General features: G+C 49.9%; 1 protein-coding gene across 2 annotated transcripts in view; it reads right to left on the bottom strand.

Annotated features, from left to right (window-relative positions):
* TLN1 (talin 1) overlaps positions 1-15,296 on the bottom strand; it is a 37,290-nt gene that overhangs the window by 14,570 nt on the left and 7,424 nt on the right. For both annotated transcript variants that reach the window (XM_036261129.1, XM_036261128.1), the window contains exons 7-33: positions 15,111-15,238; positions 14,332-14,392; positions 13,586-13,690; positions 13,080-13,235; positions 12,266-12,367; positions 12,016-12,092; positions 11,593-11,773; positions 11,303-11,416; positions 11,084-11,192; positions 10,656-10,864; positions 10,392-10,490; positions 9,217-9,384; positions 8,770-9,064; positions 7,799-7,965; positions 6,834-6,962; positions 6,562-6,678; positions 6,339-6,452; positions 6,001-6,135; positions 5,733-5,861; positions 5,458-5,560; positions 5,096-5,304; positions 4,599-4,718; positions 4,201-4,398; positions 3,875-4,014; positions 3,593-3,686; positions 3,415-3,504; positions 3,180-3,302 (exon numbers count right to left, since the gene is read on the bottom strand). In XM_036261129.1, the coding sequence (XP_036117022.1) occupies positions 3,180-3,302; positions 3,415-3,504; positions 3,593-3,686; positions 3,875-4,014; positions 4,201-4,398; positions 4,599-4,718; positions 5,096-5,304; positions 5,458-5,560; positions 5,733-5,861; positions 6,001-6,135; positions 6,339-6,452; positions 6,562-6,678; positions 6,834-6,962; positions 7,799-7,965; positions 8,770-9,064; positions 9,217-9,384; positions 10,392-10,490; positions 10,656-10,864; positions 11,084-11,192; positions 11,303-11,416; positions 11,593-11,773; positions 12,016-12,092; positions 12,266-12,367; positions 13,080-13,235; positions 13,586-13,690; positions 14,332-14,392; positions 15,111-15,238 (3,672 nt within the window). The remainder of the gene's footprint in view (positions 1-3,179; positions 3,303-3,414; positions 3,505-3,592; positions 3,687-3,874; positions 4,015-4,200; positions 4,399-4,598; positions 4,719-5,095; positions 5,305-5,457; positions 5,561-5,732; positions 5,862-6,000; positions 6,136-6,338; positions 6,453-6,561; positions 6,679-6,833; positions 6,963-7,798; positions 7,966-8,769; positions 9,065-9,216; positions 9,385-10,391; positions 10,491-10,655; positions 10,865-11,083; positions 11,193-11,302; positions 11,417-11,592; positions 11,774-12,015; positions 12,093-12,265; positions 12,368-13,079; positions 13,236-13,585; positions 13,691-14,331; positions 14,393-15,110; positions 15,239-15,296) is intronic.

The raw sequence follows: 15,296 nt of genomic DNA, 5'->3' as shown, positions 1-15,296 counted from the left end.
TAAAGAATATTCCTCAGGTGGGAATCAAATAGTGATAGGGGGGACAAAGGAGAGTGAGAGTAAGTTTACTGACCAGAGTTCTGTGTGAGTGGAGGTATTAACAAACTACACAAAAAAGGCATTAAATTATTATACGATATTAACTAAATGGTTGATTATTAACAAATTAAACCATCACTAATAAATTATTAACAAATTAAAGGTATTAAAAAACTATAGTGACACTAGAAAGCTCCCCACCCCCACCCTCTGCATGCAAAGCCTCTTTTACAGACAGTTCTGAAACTATGGAGGTTGTTAGGCTAATTAACATTTACAACACCTCCAAGATTCAGAGATATGAAAAGAGAAAAATGAGTGCAGTTGTTGCCAAGATTTTTATCACTAGAGATCATCATAAGGTTTGGTTTGTACTTCAACACATGATAGCTGTGCTTTTTCCTCTTCATGCTCTTCTAGAAATGAGTCAAGCCATTTAGAGCAGGCCACCCAACAGAAAGGGGCAATGGGAGGTAGGGGAGATTGAGGGAGCTGGAGGGCAGGCTTTCAGGGAAGCAGTCAGAAATGATCAACTCTCAAACCAGTATTAAGAATTCATATACTACTCCCGGTCAAGATGGCGGCGTAGGTAAACACGGTATTGCGTCCTCCCACAACCACATCAAAGTTACAACTAAACTACAGAACAACCATCATTCAAAACCGCCTGAAATCAAGCTGAATGGAAGTCCTACAACTATGGAATTAAAGCAGCAGCCACATCGAGACTGGTAGGAAGGGTGGAGGCGGAGGGGCTGGTCCCACACCCAAGTGTGGCGGATAAAAATTAGGAGGATACCTCGGCTGGGAAGGTCCTTCCTGAGGACTGAGGGGTCCCCGTCCCACACCAGGTGCCCCGCTCAGGGTTCCAGTGCCAGGAAGAGAGTCCCCATAACTTCTGGCTGGAAAAACCAGCGGGAACTGAGGCTCAGGGAGGCTGAGGAGGCTGGAGCCCCAGGCAGCTCCTTAAAGGGCCCGCGCACGGACTTATCGGACTCACTCCCTCTAAGCTTGGAGGGGAGACAGCTTGAGGGGCGCCAGAGACATACAGGGAAGAACTGAGCTGTTTGGCATTGGAACGAGGACTGGAGAGGGGGCTTTCTCCGGGACAGACATGCTGTCAGAGGCCTTTGTTCCTTTGGTGAGCCCTTCCCTGGAGCAGCAGACACCCGACATATCTGGTACTCCAGCAACCTGGCTCACACTGGTTGCCCCGCCCTGGTGATTTGCTGAGGCCCCGCCCCACCCAACTTTCAGGCCCACCCAAACTGTTGCCAGTTGCTTAACAATAGGATTGACCTGTCTTAGATCCTGCTTCAGGTTTTCCTAAATTCTTTCAAACAAGTAGCATCTGGTCTCAGCGAGCCCCATACCTCTCGTTAAGTAATACACAGAAACAAACATGGGGAGGCAGCCAAAATGCGAAGACAAAGAAACAGGTCCCAAATGAAAGAACAGGACAAATCTCCAGGAAAAGAACTAAGCAAAATGGAGATAAGCAACCTAACAGATGCTGAGTTCAAAATACTGCTTATAAGGATGCTCAATGAACTTAGTGAGAACCTCAGTGAACTTAGTGAGGGCCTCAAGAGCATAAAAAAGGACCAGTCAGAAATGAAGGATGCACAGTCAGAAAAGAAGGAGGCACTAACTGAAATAAAGAATAATTTACACAGATGCAATAGTAGAGTACGTAAAGCCAAGAAGCAAACCATCGATTTAGAATCTAAGGTAGCAAAAAACACCCAATCAGAACAGCAAAAAGAAGAAAGAATCCAAAAAAATGAGGATAGTGTAAGGAGCCTCTGGGACAACTTGAAGCTTGCCAACATTCACATCTTGGGGGTGCCTGAAGGAGAAGAGAGAGAACAAGAAATCGAAAACCTATTTGAAACAATAATGGCAGAAAACTTCCCTAGCTTGGTGAAGGAAACAGACATACACATCCAGGAAGCACAGAGAGTTCCAAGAGGCCCACACCAAGACACATCATCATCAAAATGCAAAAGGTTCAAGACAAAGAGAGAATCTTAAAAGCAGCAAGAGAAGAGCAGTTAGTTACCTACAAGGGAGTTCCCATTAGACTGTCAGCTGATTTCTCAAAAGAAACTTTGCAGGCTAGAATGGAATGGCAAGAAATATTCAGAGTGATGAAAAGCAAGAACCTACAACCAAGATTACTCTATTCTGCAAAGCTGTCATTTAGAATCGATGGCCATATAAAGAGTTTCCCAGACAAGAAAAAGCTGAAGGAGTTCATCACCACCAAACCATTATTATATGAAATGTTGAAGGGTCTTCTTGAAGAAAAAGATAAAAAATATGAACAAACAAAATGCAATGAATACGTAGCTATCAACAATTGAATCTACAAACAAAATGAACAAGCAGAACAGAAACATTCTCTTAGATATAGAGAACGTTTTCTTGGTTATCAGATGGGAGGGGGGGATGAAGGAATGGGTGAAAAAGGTGAAGGGATTAAGAAGTACAAATTGGTTGCTAGACTGACAAATGTCAAGGGGAAGGGGGGTTGGGGGGTGGGAAGAAATCAACCAAAGAACTTATATGCATAACCAATGGACACAGACAACTGTGGGAAAAGGCAGGAGGTGGGTGGGAGTGGGGAGGAGGGGGAAAAATGAGGAACACCTGTAATATATTCAACAATAAAGAATAAAAAAAAAGTGTGTATGGATATACAAAAAAAATAATAATAATTCATATACTAAAGCAAAATATTCTTAGAGCGAATAGGTTGCTTTGTATTTTATAATGTAGAAAAAGGCAAAGTTAAGTGGTAACTCAGGTAACTGGAAATTTAGTCACTGGTACAATTTAATAAATTAATGATTATGTGAAAAATTATTGACATATACTAATTACTATAGATGAAGAAAGCCAGGGCTGGAAAAGGCCCAGTGGTTAGACAGTGTAATCATAACCCAAAGTACCAAGGTTCAAGGGTGACAGTGATGAGAACTGATGGTGTTCTATGATTAATGACAAATATCTGTACTTCAGAAGGATAAAGAACACCCATTTCCCTAGAGCTGGCTTTGCAAACATGATGTGTGTGTCAGGTTGCAAGGAGGTGGGGAAGGGAAAGCAGGGGTGCTCCAGGAACCATTGAGAATAACCTGTGCAGCTGCTTCGGTGAAGCCACAGAGGGCCTTGGAAGCTGTGGCAATGGCCTCTCCAAACTCTGGCAGGTTTCCATTCTTTGCATTTTGGGAGATGCCAGTCATGGCCTCACCCAGTACCTGAGGAACAGAGGATGTGAGGAGTCAGGTCCTGTCATCAGTGGGGTAGAGCAGCCCCTGGTTAGTTCCATCTTCCTGTCCTCTGCTCTCTTGGGTTCCCAGCTGCACTTACCTTTGAGTTCTCCATTACACTGTCCAGGCAGCCAAAGTAGGACATGTCATTGATGGGCTGGACTGGGTTCTCTAGGAGTTCTCGGACCGTCTACATAGGTGGAGAGCAAAGTAAAAGACACCTCCCTCACCCCAAACCCAGAACACCTTCCTCAACTTCAACCCTGCCAAGTGCCCACCTCCAATTCTCGCAGGGCATTGTCACACTCCTTCTGGCCTGGTGCCTGCTGGGTGCACACGGTGATGAGCTGGTTGATGCTGTCAGTCACTGCCCTGGGAGGAACAGAGAGTTGAGTAAATAGGTGCACAGGTCATCATTCCTGGGTCCTATTATATACATCGGGAGTCTCTAGCTATTTCTCTTTTGCATGAAACCACTTCTAAGTCAGGGACATCTCATGAAATGTCCCTTCTCTAGTCTCTCCAATGTTCTTGGGCAGGGCTTCCCAGCTCCTATTTACCGGGCAGCTGCAGCCAGCTGACTCTTGAGGTTGGGGGCAGCTGGGTCTGTGGACAGGGCTTTAGCAGCTAGAAGAAGTTTGCTTGAAGACATGGAGATGCCCTTCAAGTTGGACACAACCTGGGCCCGGTCCTCTTGGCTCTGTTGAAGGTGAGGTCAACACATTGTCCAATCCTTCTTACCTGTCTCTAAATGGTGTCTTCTGTTCACACACTCAAGTACTGCTGGAGACAGGGGAGCAGAGGGAGCCAGGAGCAGGGCAGGACTCCATGGTCACACAGGTACCTCCTATCTAACCCTTGAACCAGACCCTGTGTCTCTTCATACCGGAGCCTGTCCTGCCATCTCCACACCAGCTTCCAGGAAGGTGCTGAAGTCCTGTCCAAATCGACCTGAGGCTCGGGCGAGGTCCTGAGGGGTTCCCCGAGAGGCCTGCACAAGTTCTGTGGCTGCCTGATTCAGCCCAGCAGCAGCTTCATTCAACCGGCTCTGAGCTTCTTGAAATGTCCCGGTGCTAGGTGGAAGCTGAAGGGCCAGAGAGAAAGTCAAATGTGAGAGAGGTGGGGAGAACTTGGTAAAGGAGTGCTGGAAGGTGGGCCCAGAGCCTGGGAGCAGTGAAAGGGAAAAAAATCTGGGAAGTCAGGCTCAAGGAGAGGTCTAGAGATAAAAGGAGAAGCTTGGAGTTTTTCAGCTCCTATGTCCCCCCATGTCCCCAGTTCTCCTACCGAGTCGCTGAGGAGTCGCTTGCTGGCATCTCCCACTGCTCGCAGGGCGTTATCCACATCTCGCTGGCCAGGCAAGCAGCTGACACAGCGGTTCAGTGCCTGGGTCACTGCTTTAGCCACCTGAGGTAGGAAGGAGATGGGACACTCAAAGTGAAAACAATTTGGGAGATCCTCTCTTCCACCTATGGGACACTAACTGCTCTACTGCCTCTCAAAGTGAAAGGGGAAAAGGAATGCTGTAGGTGAGCAGGCCAAAATTAGGGTATCATGTGACAGCGATCAAATTTCCCAACCTTGGTGTTTAGTTGGGCCCCTGCCTCAGCTTAACTGTGACACTTGTACTGGGATGGAGAGAAAGGGTGGGATCCAGGAGATCTCAAGGGCAGACCTGAGAAGCTGTCTGTCTGTCAGTGCGGATGAGGCTTTGCCCCATTGGAGTAGGCCTTCTGATGGGATCTGGGGAAGAGGGAGGAAATGGTCCCTTCCCAATATCTGACCTGGGCAAGCCTCTGCTGGTTCTCAGGGTCCCCTGGGTGGCCAGTTGCCTTTTTTGCCTCCTCGATGAGGCTGCTGGCCTTGTCTAGTACATCACTGGCAGTGTCAAGCACAATGGCCTGTACTGCAGGATCTGATGTCAGGGCAGCTACGCCCCTAGCAGCCTGGGCCAGTGACCGCAGTCCACCTGCCACATCCCGTGCTGCAATACCTGGGGAGACAGGAGAGGAAGGAAGGAGGAAAAGGTACCTTCATCACCAGGCTCTGGCCCCTGTGGTTTTTTCCGTCAGGCCCCGTCCCTTATCCAGCTCCTATTCCCCCATTCCCTTCACCAAATGCCCCATTCCCAGCCCTGCCAACAGACCTGCATAATTCTCATTGCCCTGGGCAACCTCCCCCAGCAGCTGGGCGATGGCGGAGCTCACAGCTTTGGTGCTGTTGCCCAGGTCCTGGGCACATTTCTCCATCTAGGGATAAAGGGAAAGCCTCAGGGGGGGGGGTACAGGAGGAACTGGGAGGAGGGAACTTCAGAAGCTATTTGGGACAGGTGGCAGTTTAAATGAGGTTTTGGGCAGCTATGGGGCATAGGTGGGAAGAAAGACTTCAGGGTCTGAGTAAGCATGAGGTCTTAATACTTACTGTCTCCCCAGGTAAGGGTTTAAGCTTGCCGTCTCGAGCGGCTGCCTTCACTTCCTGCAGGTCTCTCTCTAGATTCTGTACCACACTCAGGGCAGAATCCATCTCCAAAGGCCCACATGCTTCCTGAGCCTACAATGATATGGGGGTTTGGGGTGTAGGAGGTACTGCTATGTCCCACCGATGCCTCAGGTTACATGGCTATTTTGCAGATTCCCCACGATCCCAGGACTCCACCCTTATCTTCCAATAAGACAGCCAGCTCCCATACCTTCTGGGCAGCGGTGCGGAGCTCAGCCAATGCGGTGCCAAGGTTTTTAGCACACTGACTCAGCTGCATGGCCGAAGCCTGGTCCTGAATTGTGGGCACTGAGGCCTTTGCAGCTGCCACCATCTTCCCACCTGGCTGTTGGGGAACAGGCGGGCAGATGAAGGGCACCATCCTTCCTCTAGGCTTGGTACAGGGACTAATGATAGTCAGGATGTGGTGAGCACTGAGGCTCAGTACTGGGACAGAGGCCATTGGCAGAGATTTAAATTGTGGGAGCTCTAGGGGACTTAGGAGGGTGGGAAGGGTCTGCTCTGAGAGGTGGGGAGAGGGTGCTTTGCCTGAAGGAAGCTCTGGCTGGCAGCAATGAGGGCTAGCTGGGCACTGGGACTGTCAGGCTGAGCTTGGCTCCCTCGGACGCCCTGCACCAGCAGTGGAATCTGTTCTGCCACAGCCTGTAGATAAAAATGTCATGCAAGTCACCCCCTCTGCCCCACACAGGCTGAGGGAAAGTCCCTCTCCTCCCACACTTCCTCCCACACCATATGCTTCATGGAGCCTCACCTTGCAGCTCTGCACCAGCAGGGGCTGGGGGCCAGCAGAGACCTTAGGGGTGGAGGCTGCATGCTGGGCCGCAGCAATGGTCTGTGTAGCCGAGGCTGCAGCCTGTTTGGCTGCATGCTGTGAGGACAGAGTAGTCAGTACAAGCCCAGGCCTCCCCTGCACATGCCATTCTCCAAGGAAATATTAAGTGACTCTCTCCACATGTCCCCCTCAGTTCCAGTCCTCCCACAGCACTCACACTCTCTTGCTCCTGGTTTATTTCCCAGTCTCACCTCTAGGCGCTGAACCAGCTTTTTCTTGATGGCATTCTGTGCAGCTGCATTAGTCGCCATGCGCAGACCCTCAGCTGCCTCCCGGAGCCGCTGCTGCTGCTCCTCACTGTCAGGGTGGGCAGCTGCTCCCTGAGAGGTGGAGAGACAGATAGTCATTACCTGACATCCCTGTGGACCCTCAATAAGTTCTGCTCTGACCTTTCCAAGCTGACTTTTTCTCCTGAAGTCATTTCTAATATCCCCACTGAAAGGTAATCACCACTGAGAGGAGCCACCTCAGGCAGGTAAATGGGAAATCTTGGCTGGACCCTGGATTCCCTTTGGGATGCTGAAGTCCCTTATTTAGAGGTGGAACTGTTTTTTTTCCTTTTTGGGGAAAGGGCCTTGTTTCTCCCCTCCACTCCCCACAAAATACCACTAGCAAATGGGGATGAGCAGGACTATTTGGGACAAGGAGGATGCACTTTAGTCAGAGATCTCAGGAATACCAAAGCAGGACCCAATTACTCCTGTAAATTGAAACACCCCAGAGCCCAGGGGACTTGGGAGTCTTTCAGCTTCTTCCTGATGGTCTTCTGCACCCTGTGTCCTGCAGCCTTGTCCTTGCAGTGCTAGCAGTGGAGGCCCTGGGACTAAAGGCCTATGTGCATTCACAGGTGAGACCAGGAAGCACAGGGATCCCAGGTAGGTGGTGGCAGCAAAGTAGAAAAAAGTAGGGATAGCAGACCCTGGACTTAGGGAAAGAAAAAGGGTACGGTTGCCAGTCAGTCAGCAAGGACTCTGGGAATCATACTGGCTAGAAGCCTGGGCCACCATCCACCAGTAACTTAGGGACACATTTACTTCTTAAGTGCTCCTGTATTTCTTTTCTTATATTTTCTGCTTCACCCAGGTCTCCATCAGATGAAGGTGATCATCTGGACTGGTCTACTTCCCTTCAGGGCCTAGTCTGGGAGTCTCTGTACCTTGGCAGCCTCTACCATCTTGGCTGTGGCATCAGCCAGGATCTTGGCAGCGCTCAATAGCTTGCGGGAGTTCTCCAGATCACTCTCCCCTTCAGCATCAGCCTTGATGGCATTGACCAGGTCAGAGGTGGCTTGGGCTAGGATGCGGGCCTGTCGCACCATCTCACCTGAGGGGACAGTGTACCATTAGGTGAAAAAGCCAGAGACACTGAGAGGGTACCAGGGGTGAAGGTGCAGGAAAATGGTGCAGACAATGTAGAGATGAGGCATTTCATGACTGTAAAGAGACTGGGGGAAAATTCTCTAGTGACTTCCTTGGAGTTATTATTTTCTGAGTTTAGGATCTTAGAAAGAAACAGATTTCCTGTCCTGGCTGGTTTTTCTCAGTGGTTAGAGAGTCGGCCCACAGACCAACGAGTCCCAGCTTTGATACCGACCAAGGGCACGTACTTTGGTTGCGGTTTGTCCCCAGCCCTGGTGGGGGTCATGTGGAAGGCAACCAATTGATGTGTCTCTCTCACATCGATGTTGGGGGATGGATCCTCAGGTAATGATGTAAAAAACCAAAAAACCAAAACAAAACAAAAATAAAATAAAATATCCTTTAAAAGAAACAGATTTCCCAGTGGGCTTTGACAGGAGGGAAAACAGTCTTCAATGGGTATTTTCAGCAAATAGTCTTGAGAGGATGAGACACTTTTTGTAAAGGTTTTAAGGGGTGATGGGGTGGAGTACAGAGGTAAGTCTACCTCCTAATAATGCCACTTCCTATCTGTTTTTGCATACACTTTTACATATTCTTTAACATGCTACAGAAGGCAGAGCAGGAATTGCATTCCTGCTTTACAGATGGGGAATCCAGTCTCCTATGCTGAGTCCTTATGGAGAGGTGGCAGGTCTGCAAGGGAATGTTCAGTGGGCTTGGCAACCCTCATTGGAGTCCTCTGTCTTCCCAGGGGTAGTGTCCTTACCGGCATCACCCATGGAGCTGAAGATGTTCTCGGTGACAGTAAGGATGGTGTCAGTGGCCTGGTCATAGCGGCCAGCAGGCCCAGCCCCGGTGGCATGGGCCCTCACATGCTGCAGCAGCTCATTCAGGGCCTGGGTGACAGCTGTGGCTGCTGCTCCTACCCCCCGCAAGAGCTGCCCATCCTCTGTCGCTGCCTGGGAAGCGGACACACAGCCCTCCACAGCTTTGGCTACTAGTCGTCCAGCCTCTACCAGCTGCTCCTGGCAGACAGGTGAGCTGATTGTAGGTGCCACCACCTGTGGGAAAACTGAATGTCAGAGATGTAGGCAAGGAAAAGGGAGTCATGAGGTGGGGTGCTTGTCACTAAGTTGGGTAATGAGGCCATAGGCACCAAAGAGAAAAAATTAGAGGCTCTTTGGCACAGGCTAGAGCAACCTTTGAAACTTACCTTGGTACAGGCCACCAGCTGGGAGGTGGACAGGGCACACTGTGTTGCCGCAGCAATAACCTGGGTCTGAAGCCCCGAATCCTCTGTCCGTTGGGCCACACTCTTGGCCTTGAGGACCAGGGCAGCTGCAGCACTTGCCACAGCCTTGGCTAGTTGCATTAGCACCTCCTGTGAGAAAAAAGCAGTCAGCATGGCCTGAAATCAGGCTTAGATCCCTGGACCCTTCTCAGAAGCGTAAGCTGGTTCATTATTCCCACTGACTCCAATCACAGGACAGTGTATGCAGAAGCAACCAGAACCTACCCCAAACCCCTGCCTTGAGCACCCAGTAGGACAGAACCCCCACCAAGGAACAAACCCACACCAAGAGAAACAGAGCCTACACCAAAGGGAGAATGTGCGAGGCGGATACACTCGGTTAGCGATGGGAGGAAAGAGCAGCACTGTTACAGTGGGATGGAGAACGGAGGTACTTTTGGGGAGTCCCTCCCATCCCAGCTTCGTTTTTCCATTTCTTCTCAATCTTGGTTGGTAGCAGTCTCCCTGGAGTCTTGGGAACAAGTCCCTGCACTACCCTCCCTGATCCCATTTCCCAAACCCTGCCTCCCCATCTCCCATCATGTCCTACTTCCCCAGAAGGCTGGGGGAGAGGTGCAGAACGAGTGTATGCGGCTCAGAGGACAAAGCTGGGAAGGCCCAGGCCAGAGGCCGTTACCGTGGGGGGGTCGGGGGAAGATCGAACCCCAGACCCTCTGGGTGCACATATCTGCATGGGAAATCCAGGATGACAAGTCAACTGAGAAAACTGGCATGGGGTGGGGAAGGGTGGGGCTGGAGGAACAGTGTCCTCTGGGTGGTAAAGTCTAAAGGAGTGGAGAGGGTTTGAGATATCCTCAAGTTAGGGCCAAGGCTACATATGGGAAAGTAGGGAAAAGAGGACAGGTGGCTAAAAAATACCATCAATCAGGGCCAAGGGTGAACTAGTAAGTTAAGTTTGGATTCAGAGGTTCTGAATTCTCATCCCTTAAAGATTAGAGGTTCCCAGTATCATTCCTGGAAACAGGCTCAGGTTGGCTCTGAGGGGTCAATTCAGAGTAGCGGGACTAGGAGCTGGACTCAGGATCAGAGGTCACCTCCTAGAAGCTGGGGTTCTGGGGGCTGGGTAAGTCACCAACCTGGAAGTGGGGGTCAGTATCACTTTCCCCAATTTGCTGCAACAGCTCCCCACTGGCCTGGCCCACGTTCCCAGCTGCTTGCAGCAGGTTCTGACGGGGCTGTGGAGAGTGAACACCAGTCAGAAGCTGCCCAATCCCTGCCCACATGCCCGGGTGTCCTACGTGCCCACGGGTCCCACACTTCCATTCTGTGGCTTAAACTATCCCCTTTTCCTTGGGCTCGAACCATCTAACTTCCCTAGCTCCATCCCCGAGGCCCCTGACCTCAGCACTGGCTGGCTGGGCACTGCGCAGCAGTTCTGACACTGCCCCCGCAAGGCCCTTCGCTGCCTGCAGCAGGGGACGGCCACTGCCGCCTTCATCCTCCAGCAGGGCAGCAAGCAGCTTCACACCACGGGACATCTCCGTCAGGTTGGAGGAGATCGTGGTGACTGCACAGCCCACTGCAGTGTAGTCTGTCTCTGCAGGGTCTCCTGAGGGGAGGAAGAGGAAGAGGAGCATGTGTGAGAGTCAGGGCAGACTAGACAATGGCTGGAAAGTAACACAGTCATAGGCAGTTAGTCACACACACGTCCTGAGAGAGACATACACACAGTCCCTTCCATGAGTCAAGGAGCAGTCACACTCATGCTTGCACATGCTTGCCCTCCCTGCCATCCCACCACAAACAATGAGCCCGGCGTCCAGCCTACCCGCTGTCAGGTTCACCACGGAGGCAGTACCGGCTGTGATGGCATCTACCTGGGAGTGGATCTCATGCTTTGATTCATCCATCTTGTTCTTCCGCCAGGCCTTAGAGGCCTGAGAGAAAGAGAAACAAACCTCAAGATCTGCTATTTTGATTAACCCCGACTCCATTCCTTGGAGTCCCAGCTTCAGTACCATTGACCTCTCCTCCATCCCATACTCACAGCATCCTGGCCCAGAGGGGGCAGAGTGTCAAAGTCATCCAGAGTGGCCTGAGCGGCCTGCACAGCCTGCATGCTGGAGTTGATGGTTCCAGTGAGTGCCTGCTGGGCTGAGGTCTACAAGGAGAGAGATAAGAGGGAACATTTAGAGGAAAGAGAAGGTGAATGAGAACCTGAGGCTAGGGAAAGGAATACAAATTGGAACAGGGGAAAAGACTGTCTAACCTTTGGCTAGGCCCAGCTGAGGCTGGGGGGTGGGGCTAGTACTGTGGTGTCAGTGGGGGCACTCTTACCAAAGGAGGCATGTGTCCTCGGTGCATCTGGCCACTGGTAATCTGCTGCTGGGCAGGTGGCATGCTGCCCACCTGGAAATTCTCAGGACCAGAGGCTCCAGAGCGCATGATAGCAGGCAGGGCCACAGAGCCGTGCTCCACTTTCCCCACCCGGTTATACTGCTGCTGAAGGACTGTTGACCTAGAGAGGGGACATACTGAGGAGCACTCAGAGTTCTTCCTGTCACCTCCTTCCCACCCAGCTCTACCGCCTTCACAGGTCCTGTGGTCTGGGGAGGGGGTGGTAGTGGTGGTGAGGTCCCATTACAGTCTTCAACTAGTTAAAGAATCATTCTAAGGATTCCACACCCCACAACAGTCTGTGGACTCAAGGCTTGCCTTTCCTGCCCCTGAAGGATAGGATCAGCCCCATTCCCTTCGTACTTTTTGGGGGATACTGAGTCCTCTAGCATAGTAGACTCCTCATCTCCTTCCAGCCCAAAGTGGTCTTTGCTTTTTTTCTGTAGAAAGAAAAAAAAGAACAAGAGTTAAAGAGGAGGAAGTGAGGAAAAGGCAGCCTCTTCTTTCACCAGTGAGCTGTTTTCCAGAAGCTGGGTCCCCATTTCTAAAGGACCAGCTTGGGGAGAAGGTAAGGGAAGACAAACAGGAGGCTGGGGGGGCAGGCAGTGCTCACCTTCTTAAGGATGATATCGATGTAGCCAGCAATGAGCTGTGCGATCTGCTCTCCCTCAGTCGTCTGTACTGAGTAGTAACCATCTTGGTAGTCTCCAAAATCCTAGGGTGACAAGGTGGGGCTCAGTGGGAAAGCTTATAATCCATCTAGGAAAAGGGCAGAACGGGAGCCCTAAGGTCGAGCTGATGAGGGTTTCTTCCCATGCCAATGGCCCTCTGGGACGAGCCCGCCTCACCCTTCCTCTTTTCCTCCTTGGAGGGAAGTATTTTATTTCTGAAGAGTGGTTTTTATGCTACACATGCCATTTAGGAAATCTCTTTTCTCTCAGGATAATAAAGTTAGAAGCATACCAACATAAAATGACCACATTTGAAGGTTAGCACCAGTTTTGCAAATGGAAAACTAGCATTTACTAATTTCTCTCATTGGGGCACTTCATCAAGTTGGTATGAGTTTCAATTCATAACACCAAGACATAAAGCCAGAGGGGAAAATTAGTGTAGAGTTGTTGCTGAAAGAGACAAGGTATGTTTTTTTTATCACCTTTTTCTTCCCTCTCCCCAACTTTCCTGTGACCTCAGCTTAATGTTTACAATTTTGTTCTGTTGAGTTTAAAAAGTTTCATTTAAGCATCACTCAATTCTCCAGAAGTTTCTCTTCTACTCTAACCTCCTCGTTCCTGCAATAGTTCCAAAGTTCTCCTTTTTTTCTGGAGTCGCATTCAGTGCATCTGCCCCAAGGGAGGTGGAAAGACCTCTGTAGCTGCCCCTTCTCTGAAAATCCAAAGCCCCTACCCCTCTGCCCCCAGGCTCACCAGGGTGAAACTCTTGGGAGAGGCAGCCCAGCGCTTGATATTGGTGAGGTTCCATTCCTGGATCACCTCTTTGGTCTTCTCGTCCACTCGCATCACACACTCCTTAGTGATGCCCAGAAGCCTGGGCACCAACTTGTTCTTTCCTTTCATTTTTTCCTGTGAGGCAGAGGTTGTCATTGGTGTTATAGGTCAGAGGTCAAATGAGAAGTGAACAGTCAGGTCAGATCAAGACCACAGGGGATGCTGAGGCAGACAGGAATGCTAAACTAAGGTGTCTATGGATGGGCTCAGGACAAAACTACTTTAGGGAAAAGAGAAAGGGAGGGAAAACATAGAGGAGGGAGGGATGTGGTAGTGGAGAACTGACAAAGGACACGTTTTCACAAGATATAGAATGTGATTCTTAGGGAATGCTGGAAAATGAGACTGAGGGTAGGATCAGACTTTCAGATAGGCAAGGGTAAGGGTAGAAATAAGGAGGTCAGTGAGAAGGGTTTGTAACCTACCTTAACCAGGAAAAAGGAGACACCATATGTCTTGAGAGAACGAGCTAGCTTCACGTAGCGTACCTTGGCCTCAATCTCACTCATCTGTCCACAATTCTTGTGTGCCTTAGAGCACGAAATGAGAAAAGATTTAGCAAAATATGGGGAGGAAAATATCACAGACAAGGAGTTAGGCTGGGATGTTAACTACGATGGGAGACAATTAGGGGAACAAAGTAAAGGTTAGGGAGTGCAGTGTGTAAGAAAGATATGAGAGGGTGAGGCGCGGGGGGCTGATAAAGGATCTGCAGAAGCAAAGGTTCAAGGGATATAGCTGAGGAATTGCAGACATTCTGGAGACGTGAATGGATAGTTAGGAAGTAGGTCACAAATAGAAGGCTTTTTGGGCTGAATATTCAGAGTGGGGATAACACCTTACATTTGTACAAAGATATACTTTTCACAGTAATTTCAGGTATACTATCTCATTTGATTCTATCAACCCCACACCAGGGAAAGTAGTTATTCCAAGTTAGAAGTAAACAAAAGAAAACAAGAATATTGAATTCCATGACAAATGCAGTGATGAAGCTGAGACTACAAGTCCAGGTCTCCTGCTTTCTTGGCACAGGAAAAGTGGGAGAATAGCTTGGTGGGTAGAAGTGAGGTGGGAGCAGATAGGGAGGAGGAGGGGGTCCATTCAGTCAGTAGGATTAAGCAGCAAAGCTCCCAGGTCATCCCAAATACTTTCCCCTGTCCCCATTCACCTGGAAGATCTTACGCTCTCCCTTCTGCTTCACATACTCCTTGGGCAGGAAGTCCTTCAGGCTACACCAGAAAAGGGAGGGTCAGCATGTGGTGGACAGCATCAAGGACATATGGGCCATGGACTGTGGGCCCAGGGGTATGAGGAAATGTCTAGGACAGTGTTATCTTTGGGGAGAAGAAAGATTGAGGGAACAGAGTCTGAATTGTCCTGAAATCGAGGTGACTTAGCACTAGCTCTTGAATGCAGCCTGTGTCTCTCCCTACAGCAAAAGGGACTGAGGGAACTTGAGTTGGAGGTTCAGTCCCTGAAGGAAAGAGGGTCAAGAGCTTTATTTCAGGAAACCAGAAGCAGAAGGAGTTCGCTAGAAGAACGACCATACCTGTAGGAAGCTGAGAAATCCATGCCAAACTCTACATTCTGAGTAATGCCAGAAGATGAAGACCTGAGACTTTTTAAAGCTACTGTTCCTTATGAGTAAAAATGTACCCTATTTCCCTCTGGCTATTGCAGTAAAATTCCTCAGAGAATCTCAAAAAAGTTGTATGCTTGCTTCAGATGTAGGTAGCAGGGGCAGAGATTTGGACTATATTCATACTCCACATGGGGCCAGGAAGGAGAAAATGGCTGATGGAAACTAAAAAGGTACCCATGTGGGTCAAACCCTGGTACCTCAGGAGAGAAATGGGGTGAGAAGGCCTGGGATGGAGACAGGACTATTGGGGTCACAGAGACAGAGAGTCCTGGGCCCTGAAGGGGTGTGGAATGTGAGGCACTCACTCAAGGAAGCCAGCCTTGTGTTTTTGCTCATTGTGGGGCCCAAACTGGATCTGGCACTGGAAGCCAGCAAACTCACAGGCCTTGTCAAAGGAGACAGGGTGGGAGCCATTCAGGATATCATCTCGTGCCTGGAGAGCACAGGGAAGGGAAAGGAGGCAAATGTTGTGTATGGGTAAAAGGATGCCC

Source organism: Molossus molossus, unplaced genomic scaffold (genome assembly GCF_014108415.1).
Source record: "Molossus molossus isolate mMolMol1 unplaced genomic scaffold, mMolMol1.p scaffold_m16_p_14, whole genome shotgun sequence".
Lineage (NCBI taxonomy): Eukaryota > Metazoa > Chordata > Mammalia > Chiroptera > Molossidae > Molossus > Molossus molossus.
This window is presented reverse-complemented; position numbering and strand designations above follow the sequence as displayed.